Below are 23,306 nucleotides of genomic sequence, written 5' to 3' on the forward strand. Positions count from 1 at the left end.
AACATATTTTTTTCCTCATAGCTACTTATAAAACTACCAATCAAAATGGTTACTGTTCTAAGAGGCTTTGATCACATCTAAAAGACAGAATATGTAGAATACCATTTATTTAAGGAAAGCCAAATAAGCATTCAGTCAAATCAACCGATATTGAGAGAAGTTAACCAGCTTCAAACGTGTAAACTTTATGATTTATTTGTCAAAACAAAGGATGTTTATGTGTACATCAAAATATGCATAATACTGATTAGAATTAATATATAACTGAAACCCATAAGGAATGCATTTTGTTCAATTACTATCAAAATTATCACCTTAGAAGAAGAAAATTCTTATTAATGTCAGATGAATGCTGTGGAAAAAAATATCAAGTCTGAAAAAGAATTTACAAATTAGGAATATTTTCCTATGTGGAAAGAAGACGCTGAGGAAAAAATTCCAAGGAGAAATCCATTTCACAAATTACTACTCAGTATATTTCAGAAATTCCTACTTGGCACATTTCACAAATTACTGCTCAACTTACCTAGTCCTCTTCTCCCATTTCACATTCCCTACATACCCCTCCACAGTTCACAAACCCCTCAGGAGTGACCCTACCTTGCTTTTACATGCAGTTGTAGTGAGTGCGTGTATGTGCCTGAGTGTGGATGGGGGAGATTTGGTCTCCTTGCAAATGGCTATATTACATAAAGTTGAAAAAAAATTATTTTGTATAATGTATTTGCAATTTTTATTTTTTTCATGAAATGACACTGTACCTGTCATAAGTAAGCTGTTGTTCAAAGTTGTCATGTGGAATGCTCTTTTTGTACCCAGTTCCATCGCATAAACAGTATAATGAATGATCTTCCCATTGGGACTTGCTGGAGGATCCCAATACAGCAAAATAGAGGAGGAGCTAATATTCTTGTAAGATATATTTTGTACTGAGCTTGGAACTTAAATAAAACCAGAAAAATAGAAGAGTAAGTAAATAAATTATTAAAACCCAAAAAAAAAAGTTCAGTAAAAAAAGTCACATAGATTAATTTTGACAGTAGCAGAGTTACAACATTTCACCTTGTTCGTGTGTCCTGACCGTAAGAACTGATGGCGGTCCTTCTCCAACAGCAGTGAAAGCAGAGACACCGATCATGTAGTCTGTGAAAGGTACGAGGCCTTTTATAACATATGACAGCTCTTCAGCCAAAATGTTATCTGTGATTAAATGAAATAGTTACTTATTCATAAACTGATTTTTTTCTTTTGCATTCTAAACTCACTTTGACACAGCACCCTGGAACTGTTTTACTCCTAAAGAATCAACTTTCATGGTAATTACAAAAATAGAAAGAAAAGTTTACACTTCACCTCTTTAACACAATCAAGGAGAGGCTATTATAGGTCCATCCTCATGTGGACAACAAATAGATTGGCCTAGGTAAAAGAATGAACAGGCAAGAACTAAACCCATGAGGTTTATACTCAGCTGTTTCCAAAAATATGAGAGAAATCCTCTAGGAACCCTTTTTCCCAGGGTGGGGAAAGGATGGGAAGTATATGGCCTAGTCTTTCCAGTGACTTTAGAACCATGGCTCCTAAATTAATCTAGAGTTAATGGAGATTTACTTTTGGGTTTGGTTTTGTTGGGTTTTTTGTGTTGTTTTTTTTTTTATTGAGATTCTCTCACCCAGAGGTGCTATAATAACTAGAGATGGCTCCCTCATGGGTCCCTTCACACTGGTATTTTTAGCAAAAGAGTTGTCAGCAGAATGAAGAAGTCATAGAATCATAGAATAGTTAGGATTGGAAAGGACCTTAAGATCATCTAGTTCCAACCCCCCTGCCATGGGCAGGGACACCTCACACTAAAACATATCACCCAAGGCCTCATCCAACCTGGCCTTGAACACTGCCAGGGATGGAGCATTCACAACCTCCCTGGGCAACCCATTCCAGTGCCTCACCACCCTAACAGGAAAGAATTTCCTCCTTATATCCAATCTAAACTTCCCCTGTTTAAGTTTTAACCCGTTACCCCTTGTCCTGTCACTACAGTCCCTAATGAAGAGTCCTTCCCCAGCATCCCTATAGGCCCCCTTCAGATACTGGAAGGCTGCTATGAGGTCTCCACGCAGCCTTCTCTTCTCCAAAGAGGTTTTGGTGTATCTGCAATGAACTTTGAAGTCACCTGCAATCTAACTGTGGTAGTCAAAATAATCTCTTACAAAGCAGCCATTATGCCGCTGCAACATGAAAGTGTGGGTCCTTCACATATCTTGAGTATCAGCTTCAGAGTTTTGTGAGACCAGCATTAAAAGGAAGGCATCTAAAAACCATCAGACCCTGTTGAAAATTTGGCTGTCAACAGCTTTAACTACTATAGGAACAACTACAAAATAATACTCGTGTTAGATTACAACAGACACTGTCTGAAATCAATTTTTCAGCAACACAGACATCTTTTAGGAACTCAATACCGCAAACTGAATGAGGCTGTAAAAAGATCTGCATTTAAAGCACTGCACTTTTTCTTTACATGACAAAGATTCTCCAGGATTAATACAGTACGGAAAAGATCCACTGTAGTTTAAACTAATGGATTAAATTTTAGGTTTAGTTACTGGTGTATATGCAGGAATTTAGTGACTTTAATAAAAGAGAATAAAAAAAATAAAAACTTGACTTTCTCTCCACTGTTCAAAACTCACAGTAAAACCTCAGAGTGGTATGTTAAGTCCCTGCCTGTCAGTTGAGGCCTCCTTAATGATTTGTAAATATCCATTCATGGTAAAGAAACACTTGTCCATTGATAATACAGAACAAGTGTACACACTAATGACATCACCATGTCATGGGGTCATGTCCACCTGTTTGTCACCCATATAGAAAAGTTGTAACTTTTTGACCTATTTACCTTCACTGACATTTGAAAACCTATTAGTCAAAAGGCTTACAGAAATCAAGGTCTCTGAAGGGCTTGGAGATATGTTAATCCCTGACAATCACACCTGCTTTGGCAACTGTAATAACTGATTGTCTATGCAGCTTGGCTGATAGCTTTCGGGTCCTCCTTTCACCAGGAAGAAGGTCAGCTGGGTGACAAGGGGCTAGTTCCTGCCTGTGTGGCATTCCCATTTGGTGCAGAAGGTTTTTGGTGGTAAAAAAATCTGACTCCAACAAATGACCCATTCATCATTTGCTTGAACCATGTGCTAAAGATCATATCTGGGACAGTGATGGGGGTCCTTCAGAACAAAGCAGCAGGTAGAAAAATACCCAAAAATATCTTACCCAAAGAAGAATGTAATTCTGCAGCTCCATTTATAGCAGGCAAATTATCACCAGATACACTTGTAAATGTGACTGGGGATGCTGTCTGAATGCTGGAAAACATTTCAGCTGAACCTTCATATAATTCATTGGCTGTTTCCATTGAATTCCAAGCGGGAGAAGGTTTGATGTTTTCATTTATCATGTATGGTTCCAAAGAATCAACCAAATACTAAAAATTAGAAAGGTAAGAATGAATCACAATCACTGTCATTGCTAAAGTGTTTAATTAAATTTATGTATAACATGGAAATAGTGTTTGTATATTTGTGCATATATATATATATACACATTATATAAATATTGGCATACAAACATTACAACAATAATTCATTTTGCAAAACACGATATTTCTCATGAAAAAGCTCAGCTCAGCTGCCCATAGCCTACAACCTTTTATTCATTTTTATTGTTTAATCAAACACTTCTTCTTAAAATATGTTTTTTAGAGTAAAGTGGCAATTTTAGAGCAAGGCCTTTAAGTTTAATGCTCTATCCTTGATGTTAAATAAATCAATTTTTGAGCTCTGGAGATTCCATTTGTGCTAAACATGTTCTGAAACAGGGTTGCAGGCACTGAAAAAAACAGGGCTTCAGATGCCTCTACTAGGCAAATATAAGGGAGAGGGAAAATAAGTAAGCATATATATGAAAAGAAAGAGTGAAAGGGAGGTGATACAGAGGTCCATAGGACAGAAGGGGAAAAAAACAAATGTTTGAAAGGTGTGGCAGTAGATGTAAGGTGAGCAAGACCTACAAAGAGAGGAAAAACAAAAAGAGAAAAGACAGGCTAGAGCATAGATACAAAATGGTGTGTAAGCACTACATCATTATGCCCCTTCAGAATCTGGGACCAAATCCAGGACTCCAGCGTCTCTAAATTGTTCTGCTGTCATCTGTGAACACTCCCCACTCACACATATGGCCCACTTCACTGCCAGAAAAAGATGCTTTTACAGTGATGTAACTAATTCACATTAGCTCTTTCCCTACAGACTCTGGGTGGAGAGAGGGCAAAGCAGCTTTTTTACTGCTTTAACTAGGGTAGGATTAACCACAGGCAGAGATACAGCACCAATCTCACTTAAGTACCAACAGGTAAAAGCTATATATGCATTATCTTAACCAACATTTTATAGCAAAATAATAACCCACATGGAAATTCTTTTTGCTTCAGAGGCTTTTCCACGCATAAGACAACAGTTTTTTGCTGCTACTAGTTACTGAGTACCATTACCACTGCGGATCTGACAGTTCAAATCCTGTAGCTGCTCTGAGCTTTTGTCAATGTGGTTATAAATAAAGTAATGTTTATTATGATTTATTCTGTTTTTTTAATTAAAAAAAAAGTTCAATAAACTGCAATAAAGCCACAATGACGCTACACTAAGAACTCAAAAATTGGGAAATCCCATCATTAAAACAGCTCTGTGTAGACAAGTTTCATCTTTTTTGTGTCTGTACTATGATACGATCTTTAATTATAGAGTTATATACTTTCATTTTTCCAAGGATGACTGCCTGCTTTAATGAAGGGATCCTTATCCCCATTTTTTCTCCCCCTTACTCCTTATTTAATGTTTGGCTCCAGGGCTCTATTTAACGTACACCATTCAACTTGAAAGCAAGCTCCTTCATTGTGCTCTACAATAAAAATGTAGATACTGTGTCAGATTCAGAGAAAGACATCATCGTCTGAAAAAAAAGGAATTATGAAAACTTTAGGCACCTATGCTCAAAATTCAGACCAAAAGGCCCTACCTGAGAGTGCACTCAATCCCAAGCTGAATGCAGACTAAGATCTACAGTTCTGTGCTGCATGCTCAGAGCTATGCCATCTAAGCACGTAGAGCACATCAGCACCCTAAATCCAAAAGCTAGACTGACTGGCAGCATAAGTTCCATAAATTATTTGATCCAGTAGATGTGTACAGATAAACTTAGCATACAACCACAGCATGTAGCATCAGACATGTAAATTCAAGGATATAAATAGGGGCAGAAACTCTAAGTTTTTTTGCCTTGCAAGCAGAGCACTTAACCAGCCTTGGGAGATTTCTGTTGAATTCATTTCTCCATAGGATTCACATTGACATCTTCTAGGAGTCTGCTTGAGTGGCTATGAATCAATCTAGGTGCCTAAATTCGTAGTCTCCCTATTAGGTTACCCTATACTGCAAAGAACTCAAGGGCTAGAAAGGGTATGACTGTAGGTACGGCTTCCTACCTTCAGCAGCTACAAGAGTCTGGATCATTCTATGAGAATTATTTGTTGTTTTCATGTTGTAGAAACAGTATTAATGGAATCTCTTTAAAACCCAGCCAGAGAAAGAGGGTGGGTTGAGGAAGGTGGATTTTAAAAGCATTGACAATCATCTATGGTGGCTAATTCCACATTCTGTATCTATCAGATAAGGCAGAGGAACAAATTTAATCTAGCAAATAATTCCATATTTAAAAAAAAAAAAAATACCTTATTTTTTCCTTCAAGAATAGTGTTTTCCAGAGTCACTTCAGTTTCCTGCATGTCTACCTTAACCCTGTACTGGGTAATGATTCCATTTGGTTGTTGTGGCTTCCTCCAAACAATTTTTATATACGTGGCTTCCACTTCTGCTAGATGTAAATCTGATACAGCACCTGGGACTAAATGTTCAAGAAGAAACTTGGTTTCATTAAGCATCTGTGATAATTACAAGGCCTTCCAGCACTTCGTGAAAAGTACAATAGGCATTTAATCAAATTTCACACCCTTATCTCTTTGTTTGCTCCTATGCAGGTAGAGAGTTACCTCACATGGTTTCTTAGTAAACAAGTTGCAGTTCTAAAAACATGCACACCGTTTTTTGACATATAGGTGTGAATATGGCCAGATCCTAAGATTATGCAAATCTATGGAAGTCAGTGTGTTGGAAGCAAGCAGACCTTTGGTAGCTTGCTGCATGGAATCGTAAGTATATTGAAATTGAAAGGTTAGTTTTAAATTCATCAAAAACATAGAAAAATGAAATAAAAAGCTCGGGGGGGGGGTGGGGGTGGGGGAGGTGGGTGAAGCATGTGACATCTTTTATACCAAATTTTGGCTCAATTTCTTCTTTAACTATGCAGTTATGGTACTGAACTTTACATAGGACTGCCAGAGATCAGGTACATTTATATTCAATGACACTCAGATTTTATATGAAAAGTAATTGTTTCCTCTATATCTCAGAAAAAGACAAACCTGAAATCACTTGCATAATGAAGATTTGTAGATTTGGCATTAAAAAGAGACATTCTATGTCACTCCAAAAAAAACCAACCCCAATACATCAACAAAAAATATCAAAATACCCTTTTGCTTCTGACACCGAATTTAGACAGCAATAAGCATGACCGTGCTGAGGCAGGCCACTTCTGGAAATTGTCTCCGAGATCTGAAAATAAGCAGCTACTTCGGGAAAGCATATGGTAAATAAGGATGTGTGTTCCTTTTGCTGATATATCTTGCCAGCAAGCATTGCAGCAGTCACTGTTGAGAGCTTGTCTACATTTGTGCTGGGAGGCAAAAAAACATAACACAAAAATAACCATCCTGAAACTACCTGCCTATTATACACTGTTTTTTTTTTTTTCTGGTTGCATTTTCATATGCAGATCAAAAATCCTGCACAATCTCACACACGTGTAAATTAAACCTGCATTTCTATACAGCGAAGGACCCTCACCTGGTGAGGCGACCACTGGGAGCCAAAACTCCCAGAGTAGCTGGTTCAGGGCCAGAACCAACCATTTGACTGCCACAGGACAAGATCTCAGCATTGGGTCTGCCTCAGAACAATGGTGCCTCCGTAAGAGACTTGTATGGGGTCTTGGATGTGGTGAAAGTGAGTCAGATGAGAGTTTTAATAAGAAACACTGGGGCTGAACAAACCAGCCGTGGGGAATCTTGCGCTGCTCTTTCCTTTCCGCTTGCTGCCATCTAACGGGTAAGCGCGGGGTCTGCAACTTAATTACCGTATCCAAAAATAATTACTTTCATTCAGGCAGAAAATACGTTTCTTTCACAATCCCCACAGGCCTCTGACAGCAAGTGAATTTAGTGACAGTGCATGAACTCGAAAAAAAATGGACAAATAAATTGATGTAATAAATTTTCAGCTAATTTCTTTCATTATCTTTTTATCCTTCTCTTGTAATGCACCTGTAACACACCCCTTCTTTCCTTTGCAAAGTACCTAAAAGGCTCTGAAGGGAAACTGAAACCAATTATTATGTGCAGCACATTCACTTCACTTCTCTATGCTTACTTACCATCTGCAGGAGTGAAAACTGGAAGGTTAGCCTTTGGCCCCACCCCAGCACTTGTCTCAGCACTGATGTACACATTGTAAGGTGTAAACGGCACAAGGTTACTAAATACAAACTTATGATCTTTTGTGCTGTTATCCAGAATATGACCTGGAATGAAAAATGAAGACATTCTAGCTCAAAAATAAAAACAGTCCACAGCCACTTTTCAGGATGATGAAAGATGAAAAGCTAGATTTCTTTGTGAAAACGATAATTTGGCATCAACTTCGTTGGAAATAATACTGAATGTCTAGGAAAAAAATTAACAAACAAACAAAAAAGCAACCTCATGAAGGTATGGCATTTTAAGAGGAAGGGATTTATTTTGTTTCTAAATTAAGTCCTATTGCTTTTTCTGTGTGGTCCCATAAAAATAACAGGATACAGCTCATTAGCTTCTTACTTAACTACAATCATATAATTTCTTTATATATACATGTCCGAGTTAAAAAGAAATAGAAACCCGACAAAACAGACTCATACAGTTGATCATATACTACACAGGAATTCAAATCCTCAAGAAATCTTTAACAGAAAGAGAAAAGAGTAAAGGTAAGATACAGAATGATAAGCTGCTATCTTAGCCTGTCACCCCTCTGAATGGATGAGGAAAGTTGGTTTCCTCCACTTCTAAGAATATCTCATGTAATTTAATTACATATTCTTCCTCACAACAGATTGACTTTTCTCTTAAAAATAATCTACACAATTTAAAAAGTCTAATAGTGAAAGAGATACATAGCACTGCTTTCAAATATTCATTCTGGATAGGCATGGACACTAAGAATGCAACTGTAAGGTAATAATCATAAAAAAGAAATTGAAATAGAAACACCAATTCTGTCTTACCAGATGGTCCATACAGCTGAACTTTGTAACTAAACTTCCCTGTTACTACGGTTGGTGGGTCCCACATCACTGAGAAAGACTTTGCTGTAATGTTGCTCTTAGCAATATTTTGTGGTGGATCTTCTGGAACTTAAACAATATTGGAAAAAGTCTTTGAACATAAAATAATTTATATTAGGATTTCCAAGAACCACATTATCAGACAATTAATGTTAAACATAAACATTAAATATTCTGAAGGGAAGCTGCATTACAAGCACATCTCATTAAAATGACTTTTTAATTTCATTTCCTTTTTTAAGGTAATGAAAAGGTAAAAATGTATCATCACAAAAGATACCAAGGGAGTTGAAACTATGCAAATAATGCTTAAAAGACAACGGAAGCAGGGATTCTACCAAATCGAGCATGCACTTTATCATTATATAGATTACATAAAGATGCTAAAATGTCATTTTTAGCAAACCACCGGCTCTATGGCCAGCCTCTGAATAAGGTTCCTTGGCACACAGGCATACAGAACTCACAGGGGAGCACTTTAACAAGCTGCTTAACGCTCATAAGGTGAGGATCTAATAGAGGTGGGTCCAAAAGCTTGGGTGCACCAGTGTGCTGCTAAAATGAAGGACTTACTGAGGCTTGGGCCAGAGTCCTAACTGTGCTTGTGGCCTTGTGCATGCCACACAGGGCCACACTGCACAGCAGGCCAACCTCCCTTTTCCCAGACTATGCTGTGATGGATGAACCCTGGCTGTGCAGGCACCCAGTACACAAGGACTGAAGATCTCATCTGCCAAACAGCTCACATCTTCCTATGTATCTGGCAGATCTACACCCCACTGAATAACGTTTTTATCACTTTCCAGGGTTTTCTTATTAGCAGTGCACTTATACTAGGATATTAACAGGGTAAAAAGTAAACCGGTAATTAGCCTGAGATCATTAGAACAGAAATTATCCAAAACTTCATTAACCTAGACAGAACAGCAAACTAAGGGTTTTTTAAATCTATCAAAGCAATTCAAATGAGCAGTACTAGGAGGGAATTTAACTTTTTTTTTATCTCAACAGTGCTATGAAAGGGAAACCCAGTAACATCAACCTGCTTCAGGCAAAAGAATGATGTACCAACAAACAGACAGACAGAATAACATTCCTCTGAACATCTTCTGGGGATGGCTCTATTAATAATGTTTCCCACTACCTAAGCCATTACAGATCTCCTGTTCCTGGACAACGTTTGTTTCCAACTCTAACTTTTCAGTACATTGCAGGTAACCCAAAATCAACTTCCTGGTGTTTAAAGATTTTTTCAGCACTGGAGAACTTTCTGCAATAGGTACAGATTGGGGAACAATAGGACAGGAGTTTTCTTCATACTGCTTGTTTTTTCACAACAGCAAATAAGTTTTAAGTCATTTCTATCTATACAATACACATATATTTTTAATATTATGCCTGACACCTTTTCCCTTCATCTGTATTTTTAATTTTTCTCCCACTCTGTCATTCAGTTCTTAAAGTATCCTCAGTTTTTCATAAAATTTGACTTATCTTGAACACAGTTTTGTATTTTTGACTTTTAAAAATAACTGTACACTATTAGATACATTAGACACATTGCAGTTATATATAGTTTCAGTTGAGTCCATCAGGTAAAATTAATGTAAATACAGGTAATCATGTAAATACAAAAGCGTGATACCGATAAAGAGAGATTTGTACTGAAGTTTGCAAAACAACTTCAATCTGATATTCTGAAGTTTTCATATAAATCTGAGAACTGTATTTCCATTTGAAAGCAGTAAATACCTGATTCTGGTGTTCGGACAATTGCACTGTCAATGTAGCCTGCTTCAGTGGTAACTGCAGAAACTTCAAAAAGGTAGGTGGTATATGGCCTGAGGTTAGTTATAACAAAACTAATTGCTTCATTCCAAACAGAGCTCATTTGATTTGGTGCCTCTGCACTTGGTGTAACTGTAGTCCTTGAAGGAATTGTGGATTTGCCAAAAGTAGTTGAAGGAGTAGTAGTACTCCACAAAAATGATTCACTGTTATCCTACAAAGACAAAAATATGAAACATGATAAGATGCATCTATAATCTATAATAGTAAATATATGTAGAACAAAAAAGGCAGACCACCTTTGAAATAAAATTACCCTAAATTGGTTCTTTCTATGCTTCAGTCTCCAAATTCGGGTTATTATTTCACCAGTTGACTTTGCTAGTATATCCTGTTAGTGACACTTGTTACAGTTTTCTGCTTTATTCCAGAAGATTTCAAATCTGACTGAAAGAAGCAACTCTCTAGAGTTCATTCAACTATTCCCAGATTCCAGTCTCAGCATTCAGTCTGTCTGAAAAAAAACCTCCCTAGAGAAGTCCTTCTACATCACATGTATGTTATATGTATTTATGTGTATAGAGATATACAGCATACATATGTCCATGTATCACGGATAAGACCAGACAGGAGTTTCCTAATCCATACTGTCAGGAGACATCTCTGAAAAACTGCTAGACTTTACAGTAACCAATGCTTATGATTCAGTAGGTGGCAGTCTCCCTTCTCAGTGCTGAATTTAATCAGCTTGGCGTTGAGAGACTTCACGATGCCTAAAATGATTTTCCAAATACAATCTGAAACAAAAGTCCTGATAATTTTCATTATTTAAAATGGCGCTTTTCATTAAGATACTGAGCCTAACACCCTGGGGGGAAAACAAAGGGAAATAAAAGTTTGACAACTTGACATCTGGGTAACCACAACACTGCTCAGAATAAAGAGGAAAAGGAAAAGAAATACTAGAAAAGAGATTTTTCCTCAAGAAATTCTGAAATGTATACATTGGTTACAGGTCTGAATCTGATGAATAGCCAAAATTCAGAAACTTTTCAAGGAATGCTTCTTTTAAGACCAAGGCAGACTAAAAGCATTTTTTAAATCACTCTGTTCATCATGGGGCTTTTTATTTTGATATGAAAAGTACTTTTCAAATGTTGAAATGGTACACAGAATAAAGTATACATTTAAAATATAAAAATCATTACCACGCTACATAAAAAAATAAGATATTAACATTCCTATATGTTGGCATTGACCAAAAACCCCCCAGCAATTCTAGCTATTTCTAGTTGAATGCTGTATAAAATAAAAATTTAAAAATTGATAGCTGAAAAAATTCTCTACTTCATTATTCCCTGTTACAAGGATGCCAAATTGAATCTTTCTTAACAATTTTTTCTTTGATCAAATGGAGCTTCTCAAGGAAAAACATCCATTTAATCTATTTTGAATAGAAAGGGTTTTCTTCAAGCATTATATCCTGCCCTGAGCCTAAGCCTATACAGTATCGGGATTGTTCTGAAAAGCAAGCCTCAATTTTTTTATGCCTCAAAATTTAGATGAAAAACTATATGCTCTGGCTTGAGTCTAGCTCTAATTCAAAAGGTTTATAGTACTTACATTGCATTCTGGTAACCTCCCAGACAGAAGGTCCTCTACGTTAACCAAGACATCCTTCACTACAATTCCACTTCTTGCATGTTTCACACTAATCTTGAAACTAGTTATCTTCCCATTTGGTTGCCGAGGGAGAAACCAGATCAGATTTACAGCCGAATAGTTTAAGGCTTCTACTGTGAGATTCACTACTTTACCTGGAGCTTGAAAACAAACAAACAAAAGCAGTGAGACACATTTTTCATCTCAGCACTGGAAACAAATACAAAAAAATCCCTTTTATTTTGGTAATGATATTTCTCACTTCTAAACCCTGGAGCAAATAAATAACAATCATTCACAAACACATGTAAAGTAGCTAATATGCAACCAGCTCTTTTCCAATCTAGCTTAAGTGAGAATTATAATTATTTCAGTCTCAATACTATAGCAATTGGTTTGGTCAACTTTGGCCATTCCTCCTAGAAGCAACTCATCTTCTGTGTCAGAAGTAGCAAATTTTGGCCCATTTTTGTTTGTTTAAGACCATATGACAGTTCCTGCAATAGCTATTCTTAGTACTAGGGAGAAAAGAGTTAAGCTGCCTTAAAAACATGAAACTGTCCACAATTACAGATCTTCCACAGATGAATTGAGACAGGTCCTCCAAGCCTCATATGTAGTTCTTACTTAGGCCGTGCTGAATCTTTTGCAGGGTATTCACCTCCTCCCCCTTCCTCCTTGTATTTAAAGAATTCTATCTTTTGGCTACCTTTCACACTTTAAACTGAAACTCTTCTTGTTGTTCAAGATGTTGGGTCTTAACTACCAAAGAGAGAGTTAAAAGTTGAGAAAGTTAAAGTATAAATGCAGTATCAGTGACACATAACTCTCAACTAGTATTTGCAGAAAAATTCAAATTGCACTTATAATAAGGGATTTCAGCTTTACTAAAAACGTATGCCAAAATGCATCTAAGGCCTCATATGAAGAAATGCTACTGTTGCCCTCTGTCAAGCACAAGTAAATAAATCTGGCAATACAGATTTCTAGCTGCAGTAACGTACAAGTGGCAAGTTTACTACCCTTTCTCATACTTGGTTTTACAAGTCATTGCATTATCTCAGAAATCTCATGCAGAGTGATGATTTCCTGCCATTAACTGAGATACGGCACAGCTACAGAAACCAACCAGGATTCCTAAACGCAAAGGGATGGTTGCTGCTGCAGCAGCCCAAATTCTATATGCCAGTGACACAGGTTCACCCTACCATAATTGACCTGGAGCCAGCTCTTTCAGGCAAGGCACAAATGCTTCTCCAGCATGAGCAAGACTAAAGCCACTAAATTAATAAATATTATGCAAATTCAGACTACAGTTACAATTTTTTACTCTCCAAAGCCATCAAGTTAAACTTTCATTTTATTTTTTAGGTTTCTTTTTTTCAGAATTAAGAAGTAAAAACTTAGTGAAATACATTCCGTGCTGTGTTTAGAGAAGGCATTTGACTCCAAGCACTAAATAAATATGGCTTGACATCAGCAGGCAATGCCTGATTTGTTCCCATAACAAAGTCTGTCTGTCTGTACTGCTGCAGGCAACAGTAAATGGGTCCACTTGATAGGTAGCTCTGCTCTCCTGTGACCCCGCTTTCTGAAAGCAGCCTAGCTAAAAATTGGCATAGGAAAACCTCAACAGAAACAGAGTTTGCATATAAGAAACACCCATAATGTGAACATTCAAAATGCTATTACTAGCAACTAGGACAGAATGCACCTTTTCCACTGAGTGAGAGAATAAGAAAAGGATTGTTTTTTTGTTCTAAATGCATTAGAATTGTTCAAGTGTAAAATGTGCCATGGATACTTAGTAGCTTTATTAAAATTACCACTTTCGGCAGTCTGAAAAAGAAAAGGATCGCTAAATACTCCAACACCAGCACTGTTCTCAGCAGCAACCTACAGAAAATGAAAAAAGCCACATTAGATAACCTACAGAATATATAGTTTCAGGGACTATGAAAACCTTCTACCTATCAAACTGTAAGTATTTGAATGAACATGCCTTTTATAGATTCTGCTTAATTTACGCTCATCATTTAAATGTGGAAAAAAAAATAAAATGGAAGACTTATGAAACAGTGTAAGAAACTGAAAAAAACATGTGGCCATATCCATACTTCAAAAAGGCTGAGTCCCTATTTTAAGCTAAAATAAACAGCAAGAATAACATCAGTAACACTCCTTTTCCTTACCACAATTCACTTATACCAGCTCCCCCATTCCTATTTACTTGTACTATAACTTAAAAGAGTAAAAGGAAAATAGGTTCTCTTTTATTTCTTGAACTCCTGAAGGACAGAAAGAGAAGGTTAACTTCCACCAGGGCAGAAACCCAAGGAGAGCATGTATTTTGGCAGAAAGATAACAGGCCATGGAACTGTGGATGCACTTTATGATGCACTCAATGCTTGCTATCATAGCAGTCTTCCTGTTGAAGAAGACTAACAAAGACTTTGAAAGTCTTTGTTAAGAATTTCTTTGTTAAGATTTTTTTTGGTTGGTTGCTTTTTTGTTTGTTTATAAAGAATTTCTTCATATGAGAAAACGACTAACAAAGACTTTGTTAGAATTTATGGATATAAACACAATGATGCTACTTGCTCTGCAGTGACTTACTGACAATTCAACTCAGTGATGGGCCACGGCATGGAATACTTACAATGAAAGAGGAATGAAGTCTGACTCCTTATTTTCAAAAAAAGTGAAAGAGGCAACAGAAGGTAAAACCTGAGGAGAATGCCGGTAATGATGGTGAGAGGTGTGTAAAAGAAGCAGCAAAGTGAAAAGCTCTCCAACAAGGTTAAAGTTGGTAGAGTCATTCCCTCCTGCCAGTGTCAGGTAACAAAGGTATGGCAGAGTTGCCGAGGGAGCTGACAGTGCAGACTGTGGGGAAGGCAGGGTGAGAAAGGGAAGATGTGCAAAACTACATGTGAATCATAGTAGAAGTAACGGACAGCACACAGAGGGGTAATGCTGGGTAAAGAGAGTGCAAGAACCAGCAGGTCAGAAGGGATAACTGTTGTAATCACTTCTCAGGACTAAATTGTGCATCTTTCAGAAGACTGTAAAACTTGTTAAACAAAAACACTCAGACACAGCACACAAACTACAGCAATGTGGAAAGCTTCCTCTAGGATGTAAGGGACTCATATGTCTGTGACCGCTTCCCAGTGCAGCACATGCTCTGCTTGGTGAAGGAGAATCTGTATCACTGTCCAGCTCCTTCCCAAGCCATGTAAACACCTGCACCTCAGGCACGCACACCTCATGACTCCAGACAAACCTACCCACTTCTGTGTCACAGAGAAAATGACTTGAAATGTCCTTAAGCATTGATTTCAGTAACTGAGGAAACTCCCTGGAGATGGTCAGGGGCTTAACAGGCAATCAGAAAATTCTAACAGCATTTAAATTTCACCATACAAATCTAAAGATACTTCCTCACCTGAACACTGATTTTTTTGTTATCTCTTCTCAAAGTAGGCATTGCAGAAGGGGTTCAGAAAAGAAAACTAGCATTAAGGCAGACATGGAAACTCCTGTTTGATATGTGCAGTTTCAGGAGAACTCAAAGTTACTAAGCCATAAGTATGCAAATATTTGCATGGTAAAGGTGTCAGCAACACACATCAATTAGTTTTGAACAGAAATCAAAATAAATGCATACACAATGTACTGTTAGCTTGTAGAGATCACTGCCAGAAAAAGCCATTACAGAAAAAGCCATTTACAGAAAAAAGCTTGGAAACACTTAGAAAATTTTACTATGCAGAATACAAAGTACTACCCAAAGTTAAAGTATCTGCACTTCATACCTGGAAGGAGTATTAATTTTTATGCTTTAAAGATGTTGCTGCTAATTATTTAAGTTTAGAAAAAATTCTAGAGTGTGTATTTTTACGAGGTTATCAATGATCAGATGTTCAAAATTATACACAGCTCTCCCAACAGTTACCAAATTAGTACTTGTAACTGCTATTTTTCTTTTTTTTTTTTTTTCATTAGATGTAAAGAAATCAAGACTGGGGTTTTTACAAAGAGATTGGAAATCCGTAGTCAAAGCTTATAAGTTTTGTTGAACTCTGCTATCACAGTATTTACCAGAAAGATTTTCACAGCAGGACCAAGCCAGGTAGCCTAAACCAATACAGAATTTTCATCTATGCAAAAATCAAGAACTACCTTTAAATGACACAACAGACTCCAAAAATTAACTAAAGAACCACAAGAAATTGCGCAAGAGAAGGATAATTTGTAATGTATCTTTTTGCCCACATCTGTGAGGCAGAGAAAGTATTTCCACCTGAGTCATTATTTAATCTGTGAGGTTGCTTGTAGGTCAGGCTGTCAGGCACCCACCAAAGGAGCAGGTAACATAACAGCCCTTAGCTTGGCAACAGACTTTTATTCACTTACGAGAGAAGCCATGTGGTCCCTGCTAGACAGAGGCTGTTGGGTCACAAGTCACTTGTCCAACTCAAATTCTGCTCTAAGTTCAATGTTTCAGGCATCAGCAATGGGAAGGCTTGCCTCCCACATATATCAACACAGGGCAAAGTATTAAAGTTGTACAAATGATTTAAAATACCCCACAGTTTTCCCAGGGAAGATTCATATATGGAGCAAAGAATGGAAAACCTCTAATAGCATTGAACCCCATGCAAGTGCTACTGACGTACTCAAAACTGTAAATTGAGTTCTCTTAGTAACTTCATTTTCTCTGAGGAGATTAATCTGCTTAGAGTCTAAATGATAATACTTTCCTCAAATGGTAGCTGAACATTTTTTTTTGTGGGCTTTTTTTTTGTGTTATTTTCTTGGGGGGTGAGGGAGCTGTTTGGAGTTTTTTTAACAGATGACTGCAGGCAAAAGATCAAAGGATAAACATTTCTCCAGCTGTGGATATACTGGCTTTTATCAGCATGGTCATCACAACTAGATTCACAGTGAGCAACTTTCCCACAATGGGAGGCATAATTACATTTTTACCTTCTTATATGCACCACCTTTGCAAAGAATCACTGTTAAGGCCTTATTCGCAGTCTGGTCAACTTCAGTGTTTTTTATAGCTTTGCACTGCATGAACTTACATGATATGAAATGAAGCAAATTGAGCACATAATTTCATTTCATTCTTGATACTGAAAAGAAGCATCTCCCCAAGTTTCTTAAGAAGGAGTAAATCAGGGAAAGAACTGCTTGGAAAATAGTGCCAAGAGGAGAGCAATTCATTTCTGTCCACCTGAAATCATTTATTGTTGAAGGGTTCGGAGAAGGATCAGGTGTGACTAATCTCAATGTAAACAAATTCCACATATAGAAGTCATGAACTGATTTTGAAGTCATGAACACGTACTGATTTTAACAGTAGATACTCACTGTGAATATACAGGCAGTAAAATCTATGGAAAGGGAATGAATGAGTATGAAATTTGTATCAGGAGATAATACTAGGTAAAACACCCAGGTTTAGGGAAACCAGACTAAGGTGTTTACAGGCTACAGCTAAACAGATATTCAGGCAAGAAAACTTCTTTTTAAACTAACTAAGCTTAAAATCAAAGAAAGAAGCGTGTACCTACATGTTTTTCCGAATCTGGCTGAGATGATTTCTACATGTAATATTTAAAGTACACCAGTGATTTGAAAGATTGAATCTCAATGAAGACACAGAAGTATCCGGATGTTTTTAAAAATTCTACCCTTTGCTTTTTACTTTTTACCACATAATGCCATATGTCAATAAGAATATCAACAGAAGGAACTAGTTTGGTTGGAAACTATTGAAAGCAGATTTAAAAACTACTACTGCAAAAAATACCTGGCTAATATATTTTGTTATATATAACATTAACTAGTAAGGTCCTTCAGAAAACACCATATGGACCTAGCATAAACTCACACAATTTACAGTAAGTTAGAATTCAAAATACTAAAACGCATTCATAAAAGTTTTACCATAATTTCATAAGTTGTTCCAGGGTTAAGACTGGTAAGAAGAACCTCCAAACTATCTGGCTTTGTTGTGACTTGTGTATAAACTGTTTGCATCCATGGACAGACCTCTTTATATTTAACAATATAGGAGAGAATTCTCCCATTTGGATGCAGTGGCGTATTCCATGACAGCAGAATCCCAGCAGAGCCCACTCTTTCACCTGCAAGCAACACAGGGGGCCCAGGATCTAAAAAAATACCCCAAAAAGTAATTATTTTAATGTACACATACACAAACACACACATATAAACCAGGTTTTAATTAAGTTCCCAGATAATGGAGACACCTTCACAGCTTCTATAAAGAAATTAAATCATCTGCCAGCATAAACCGGTAAAACTTTTGAAACTAAGGTATTGTTGAATAAAAATCTTTTTTTCTTTGCTGAAGTCTTGTTACAAAAACGATTAAATGAATTTTGGAACACCAGGACACCAGGAATATTCCTCTATAAGAATGTAAAAAAATGTTAATGTTCAAGATCTTCATGAACAAAACAGAATTTAATGCCAATTTAGTATCTGAAGTATTCTAGCAGTCTTAATTTCAGTTCCTTTCCCTAAAACCATTCAAAGCCAAACTCCACTCTCATACAAAACGTGTTTGATCTGGCTGCATTCTTTTGAAAGGTCTCCAAAATATACCACTATACATATAAGTTGGGGTATCAATATTACTACATGACACAGCAAATTTTTCACAAGTTTATAAATTGTTGCCCTTTATGCCTTCCCCCCTGTCTCCCTTTTGCTCTTCTTAATAAGCCAACTAATGGATGAATACAAGAAATCACATCCAGGGCTGCTGCTTAAAAATATCTGATAAAGAAACTCATGCTCTCATAGAACACCTCAGATACAGTGTATTTTTGAATGGTTAGAGAAGATGAAAAATTCTAATGATGGTTCAAAATTGACTGCAATTTCTCAGATATTCCTGTGCATATAATAAACACATAAAAATCATAGTTCAAAAAAGATCAACCAAATTTCATCATCATTATTAACTCACTTGTCACATTTGTTGTCAACGTTCTACTCGCAGGTGAACTGTAGAGTGAAGAAGAAACTGTAGAAACTGTAACACTGTATGTTGTTCCAGGAACAGTATTAGAAAAATCAGCCTAAAACAGGGCAAAGATTTATTTCATTTTTTCACCAAGAATCATGAAAATGAAAACAAAAAAAAACCAACAGCCCAAGCCCCAGAAGTTTAAGCACTCCATTACTGAAAACTGATGTTAATAAGCTTTGAGATATACAAAAGTATTTGCAAGAGTAAAAAATGTTTACACCTGTTAGCTACAGTATTTTGCCATCTTATTTAACTACTCTCCACAAGATCTGTATAATATTCAGTATTAAAGAACAAAAAAACCCTTAATTTCATCACAGAATTGCCTATCAGCGTATATATATAGATGTTTTTCTGTATCTTTATTGTTATCAAAGTAAATAAGCAGCATTATAAAATTCCTTTTTGAAAGAATAAACAGAAAAGCAGCCTGAAAAAATTAGAGGTTTTTGACTCTTAAGCTACCCCATATTTTGAAATAAAAATAATTAACAAATTTTAGCAAGCATTTATATAAAATACCTGTATCTCTGTAGATCCAGTAAAAAACAAAAGCAAAACAACCAGAAATGCCATTATTTCTGTTAATATTATTATATTTTCCAGACAGCAGAATCAAAAAGTGCTCCTTTTTCTTTCTGATGGCTTAGCAGTGAAACATTGCCTGCATTAATGATTTAAGCACAGATCATCCTGGCAAGTACACAATTAATGAGTCTGTATTACTCGGTAGCTCTGCCCTTTCTTTGTTAAACTATTCATGAACCCTTGGACGACAGGCTGTATCCTTCTAGCACATGCTTAAAAAGGCAAATTCACTACCTGCTGTTAGGTAACAAACTCTGGATGCTGAAATTTGCTCTCACCAATTTTTCATTAATACTTTCATATTATTATTTTCATTAAATAGCTAAGGAGGCAAACTTGAATTTCTTATCAGCACAGTGCATAAGGAAAAGCTGGCCATGCAAGTCCTGTAATAAATGCACCTACTTGGTATTCCCTAACTCCAAGATCTAGGATAACAACAGAACCATGATCAGGAATAAGAGCCACATGAAATCTGTCTACATGTCCATATGGTAGTCTCCAATACAGTGAAAAAGAATATGACGAAACATTGAAGAATTTAAGTCCTACTGGCTCTGCAGGTTCTGAAAAAGAATTGTGGAATAAAAGACATTAACTTAAATAAACCCCTTCACAAATAAATTAGTAGTTACAACTGAATATAAAATCATCCAAGAACAGTTTACTTGCTTCATGAAGGATAATTGCTAATTAGCCTGGATAGAGCCATATATTATACTACAGTTGCTATACTACCTCTGAGACTTGGTTGATAATCTCCCAGGTATGCTGTGCAGACAACCACATTTGCAAAGAGCTAGCTCAAGTATCTTTGCCCAGTGTTCAGTTAACAAAGACTCCCTGCACAGACCTGGTGTTTATTAAGTACTCAATTTTAAAGTTAGCACCACTCCTGTCACAACTAGTGCTACAGTTGAAATTCAAGGTATAGCTGGTAATTTTTCCATTGCTAGCTAAAGGGTTGTTAACTCTTTTATACTCTTCATGTATTTGGAATCCTAGTAATTCCATGAAGTCTATTAAGCCCTACAAATTTGTATGTTTTTGTTCCCCTTATTAAAGCCAAGTTTTCACCTACTCCTGTCACACTGTCTTGCTTTCTTCTTCTGCCATTAAATGAACTTTTAAGTCTTTATCATCCACTCTAAGCCTAATAATGAACCAGATTGTAGCTTCTTCAATATGTCATTCAAACATTATTGACCTATAATACTGTATAATTTACCTGTGCAATCCAGAGCTAGGTGCATCTGTATTCTTTTGAATTTGGAAAACACACATAGCTAAGAGCTGTCCCTACGCTTATGTCCCAGGGCAAGCACAGTCAGTGTTGCTATTCATCACATTTCAGATTTGCCACTACATTTCATTGCTACAAAAAATCCTATAAAACTAAAAAAATAGTAAGTGAAATTGGTTGAGGTAGTTCTGGTGCATATTTCTCCCCTTTAAATTTAACCTGTATTTTACATTATTACATTACAGTAAACTGCAAACACATGTAAAGACTGAAATTTTTACCCCCACTATGTTTTAATTACAAATCTAATAAGAAACAGGCCTTGAATGGAGCAATTTACAATATAAAGCCTTAACTCCACAAACATTGTAAACATCTAACTTCACTCACTGCAAAAAATCCTACTGGAATCAGATAAAGTTAAAACAGCTCATGCATAACTCCACAGGATAAGACCTTAAAAATAATGAAAATACTAAACATTGTCAAAAGAAATGCAGCACAGCTAAAGAAATTATGTTTCTGGTAGTGTTCCACTAGATGCAGGTTGAATAGGATATAAGTAACGTCCACAATCACTGCAAACTATTGCATGCAAGATCTCTTGAAATTCCAATGTTATTCTACAAAGTGAGATGTACAAAGCTAAATGTGTGTTGTTATTGACAACTACCATTCACCAGCAAAGAGAGAAAGCAAGAAGCCATACAGACCTGTTACAATCTCAATGGAAGCAGAAGCTCCTTCAATATTTCCTCTTAGTCTTTGCAGTGTGAAATTATAAATGCCCCCAGCAGTCAGGTCTGTAACACTGAAGTCAGTCAGCGCTCCTGGAATCCTGAACTTTTTTATAAAGGTGTTGTTTGATAAAGATGCTTTGTAAGATGTGAAGTTAGTCTCGGTTGGATTCCACATTAAAGTTGCAGAGGAAGTATTTACCATTTTTAATGTTAGACCACATATCCCAGCTGGTTCTACAGTAAAAATTATTCAGGTTAAAAAAGAAAAAAATAATGCATAGGCCTTAAAATATAAGAAAAGTACCTTTTTTTTAATTATTTTAATGATTTTAGAGTTCACAACATCATGAAATATTCATACAAATTTTAGATGTTTGAATGAATATATAGCAAACAGCGTCATTATGCTGCACAGAGTAAAACCTGAGGATGTACCTCCTGCGTTCACTACATGATTTATAGAAGAAAATTCCAGACTTATCAGATCTTCTGTAAGAACAGTAACATTTCTCACTGGTGAATCAGAATGAGAATGGAATACTTTGTAAACAGAGATTTTTTTTAAACAGAGAGTTAAAAGTTTTCTGAAATACAGGCCATATAATTTTAGAAACCTGTCCATCTGTTCACTAAGGGATAGAGTAAGTCATATAGTCTCAGTTTATTATCCCTTTTTTCCTTTTTAAAATACTCCTTTTGGTTATATTAAGATTCCTAAAATCACAGAAAATTATTTAAAAATAGCACCTCCATTAATCTGTGCAGCACATCTGTGGATAGAAAGAAAAGTGTTTCCATTCCTCCTAAAGAATTAATTGTCCAGATCATTGATTTATCTTTCTCAAAGCTCTCTGAAAAATACTAATCAGCATAATCCCATTAAGGGCTGGACTGTTCAGCAAAAAAATCCTCAAGGTTTGCCATTAACATTATGAACTATTCATAATCTAGTCATATATTGGACTCATCCACAGTACTCTTGAAATATTTGCTTGAGACTAAAAAGTACCTTCAGGATCATGATGATGGTTATTCTACTGCACTTTTCATTATTAGCAAGAATCTGCAGGAATAGTTCTGTGTTTTTTCAGACTCACCCATCTTTGAACAACTAAGTGAAGAAGACTCCTTGGCTATTAACAGGTTAAGGAGGTATAGTCCGAACAAACCACATCAAATACATCAAAGAAGGGAGAGGTCTATGACGCGCATCTTTATAAATTTGGTGGTTGATTTCTTTTCTGATTACACTTAGATGCTTTTTATATGCTTTGGCAGTCCAGAATCCAGTATAAATCTGTTCCTTTAAACCTCTGCTACAACCAAACTCTCCTCTTTTTATGCTGTATCACAAAAGCATTGGAAAATCCATGTTTGCTCAGGGACAAAAATTAATGGATTAATTTTCTGGACCTTGTTAAGCTATCTAAAGCATAGTTTCTCCTACTCTTTTAAGCATTCTGCAGCCTTCCACAGGAGCAGTCCTCCAGTCTTAGACCAGAGGCTTGCAAGAATTTAAGAGATGCAGAAACAACTGTAAACAAAATGCAAGGTAATTCTTAAAATATAAGATGCTCTTTTGGCAAGATCTTATTCTGCTAGAGCTGGAAGAATTTTGTGAGTCCACCTCCTTTTTTAAACATGTACCTGCAACCAT

General features: G+C 36.4%; 1 protein-coding gene across 5 annotated transcripts in view; it reads right to left on the bottom strand.

Annotated features, from left to right (window-relative positions):
- Positions 1–23,306, bottom strand: part of PTPRQ (protein tyrosine phosphatase receptor type Q) — a 129,520-nt gene that overhangs the window by 85,302 nt on the left and 20,912 nt on the right. For all 5 annotated transcript variants that reach the window (XM_061454683.1, XM_061454682.1, XM_061454681.1 and 2 more), the window contains exons 17-29: positions 21,623–21,883; positions 20,072–20,232; positions 19,016–19,127; positions 17,965–18,191; positions 13,833–13,902; positions 11,968–12,167; positions 10,309–10,558; positions 8,497–8,625; positions 7,609–7,755; positions 5,789–5,961; positions 3,277–3,487; positions 1,063–1,200; positions 762–941 (exon numbers count right to left, since the gene is read on the bottom strand). In XM_061454683.1, coding sequence (XP_061310667.1) covers positions 762–941; positions 1,063–1,200; positions 3,277–3,487; positions 5,789–5,961; positions 7,609–7,755; positions 8,497–8,625; positions 10,309–10,558; positions 11,968–12,167; positions 13,833–13,902; positions 17,965–18,191; positions 19,016–19,127; positions 20,072–20,232; positions 21,623–21,883 — 2,259 coding nt within the window. The remainder of the gene's footprint in view (positions 1–761; positions 942–1,062; positions 1,201–3,276; positions 3,488–5,788; positions 5,962–7,608; positions 7,756–8,496; positions 8,626–10,308; positions 10,559–11,967; positions 12,168–13,832; positions 13,903–17,964; positions 18,192–19,015; positions 19,128–20,071; positions 20,233–21,622; positions 21,884–23,306) is intronic.

The sequence above is a fragment of the Pezoporus flaviventris genome, unplaced genomic scaffold (assembly GCF_033815535.1).
Source record: "Pezoporus flaviventris isolate CSIRO_AGI_PZ_B2104156 unplaced genomic scaffold, CSIRO_AGI_Pfla_v1 ptg000016l, whole genome shotgun sequence".
Classification (NCBI taxonomy): domain Eukaryota; kingdom Metazoa; phylum Chordata; class Aves; order Psittaciformes; family Psittacidae; genus Pezoporus; species Pezoporus flaviventris.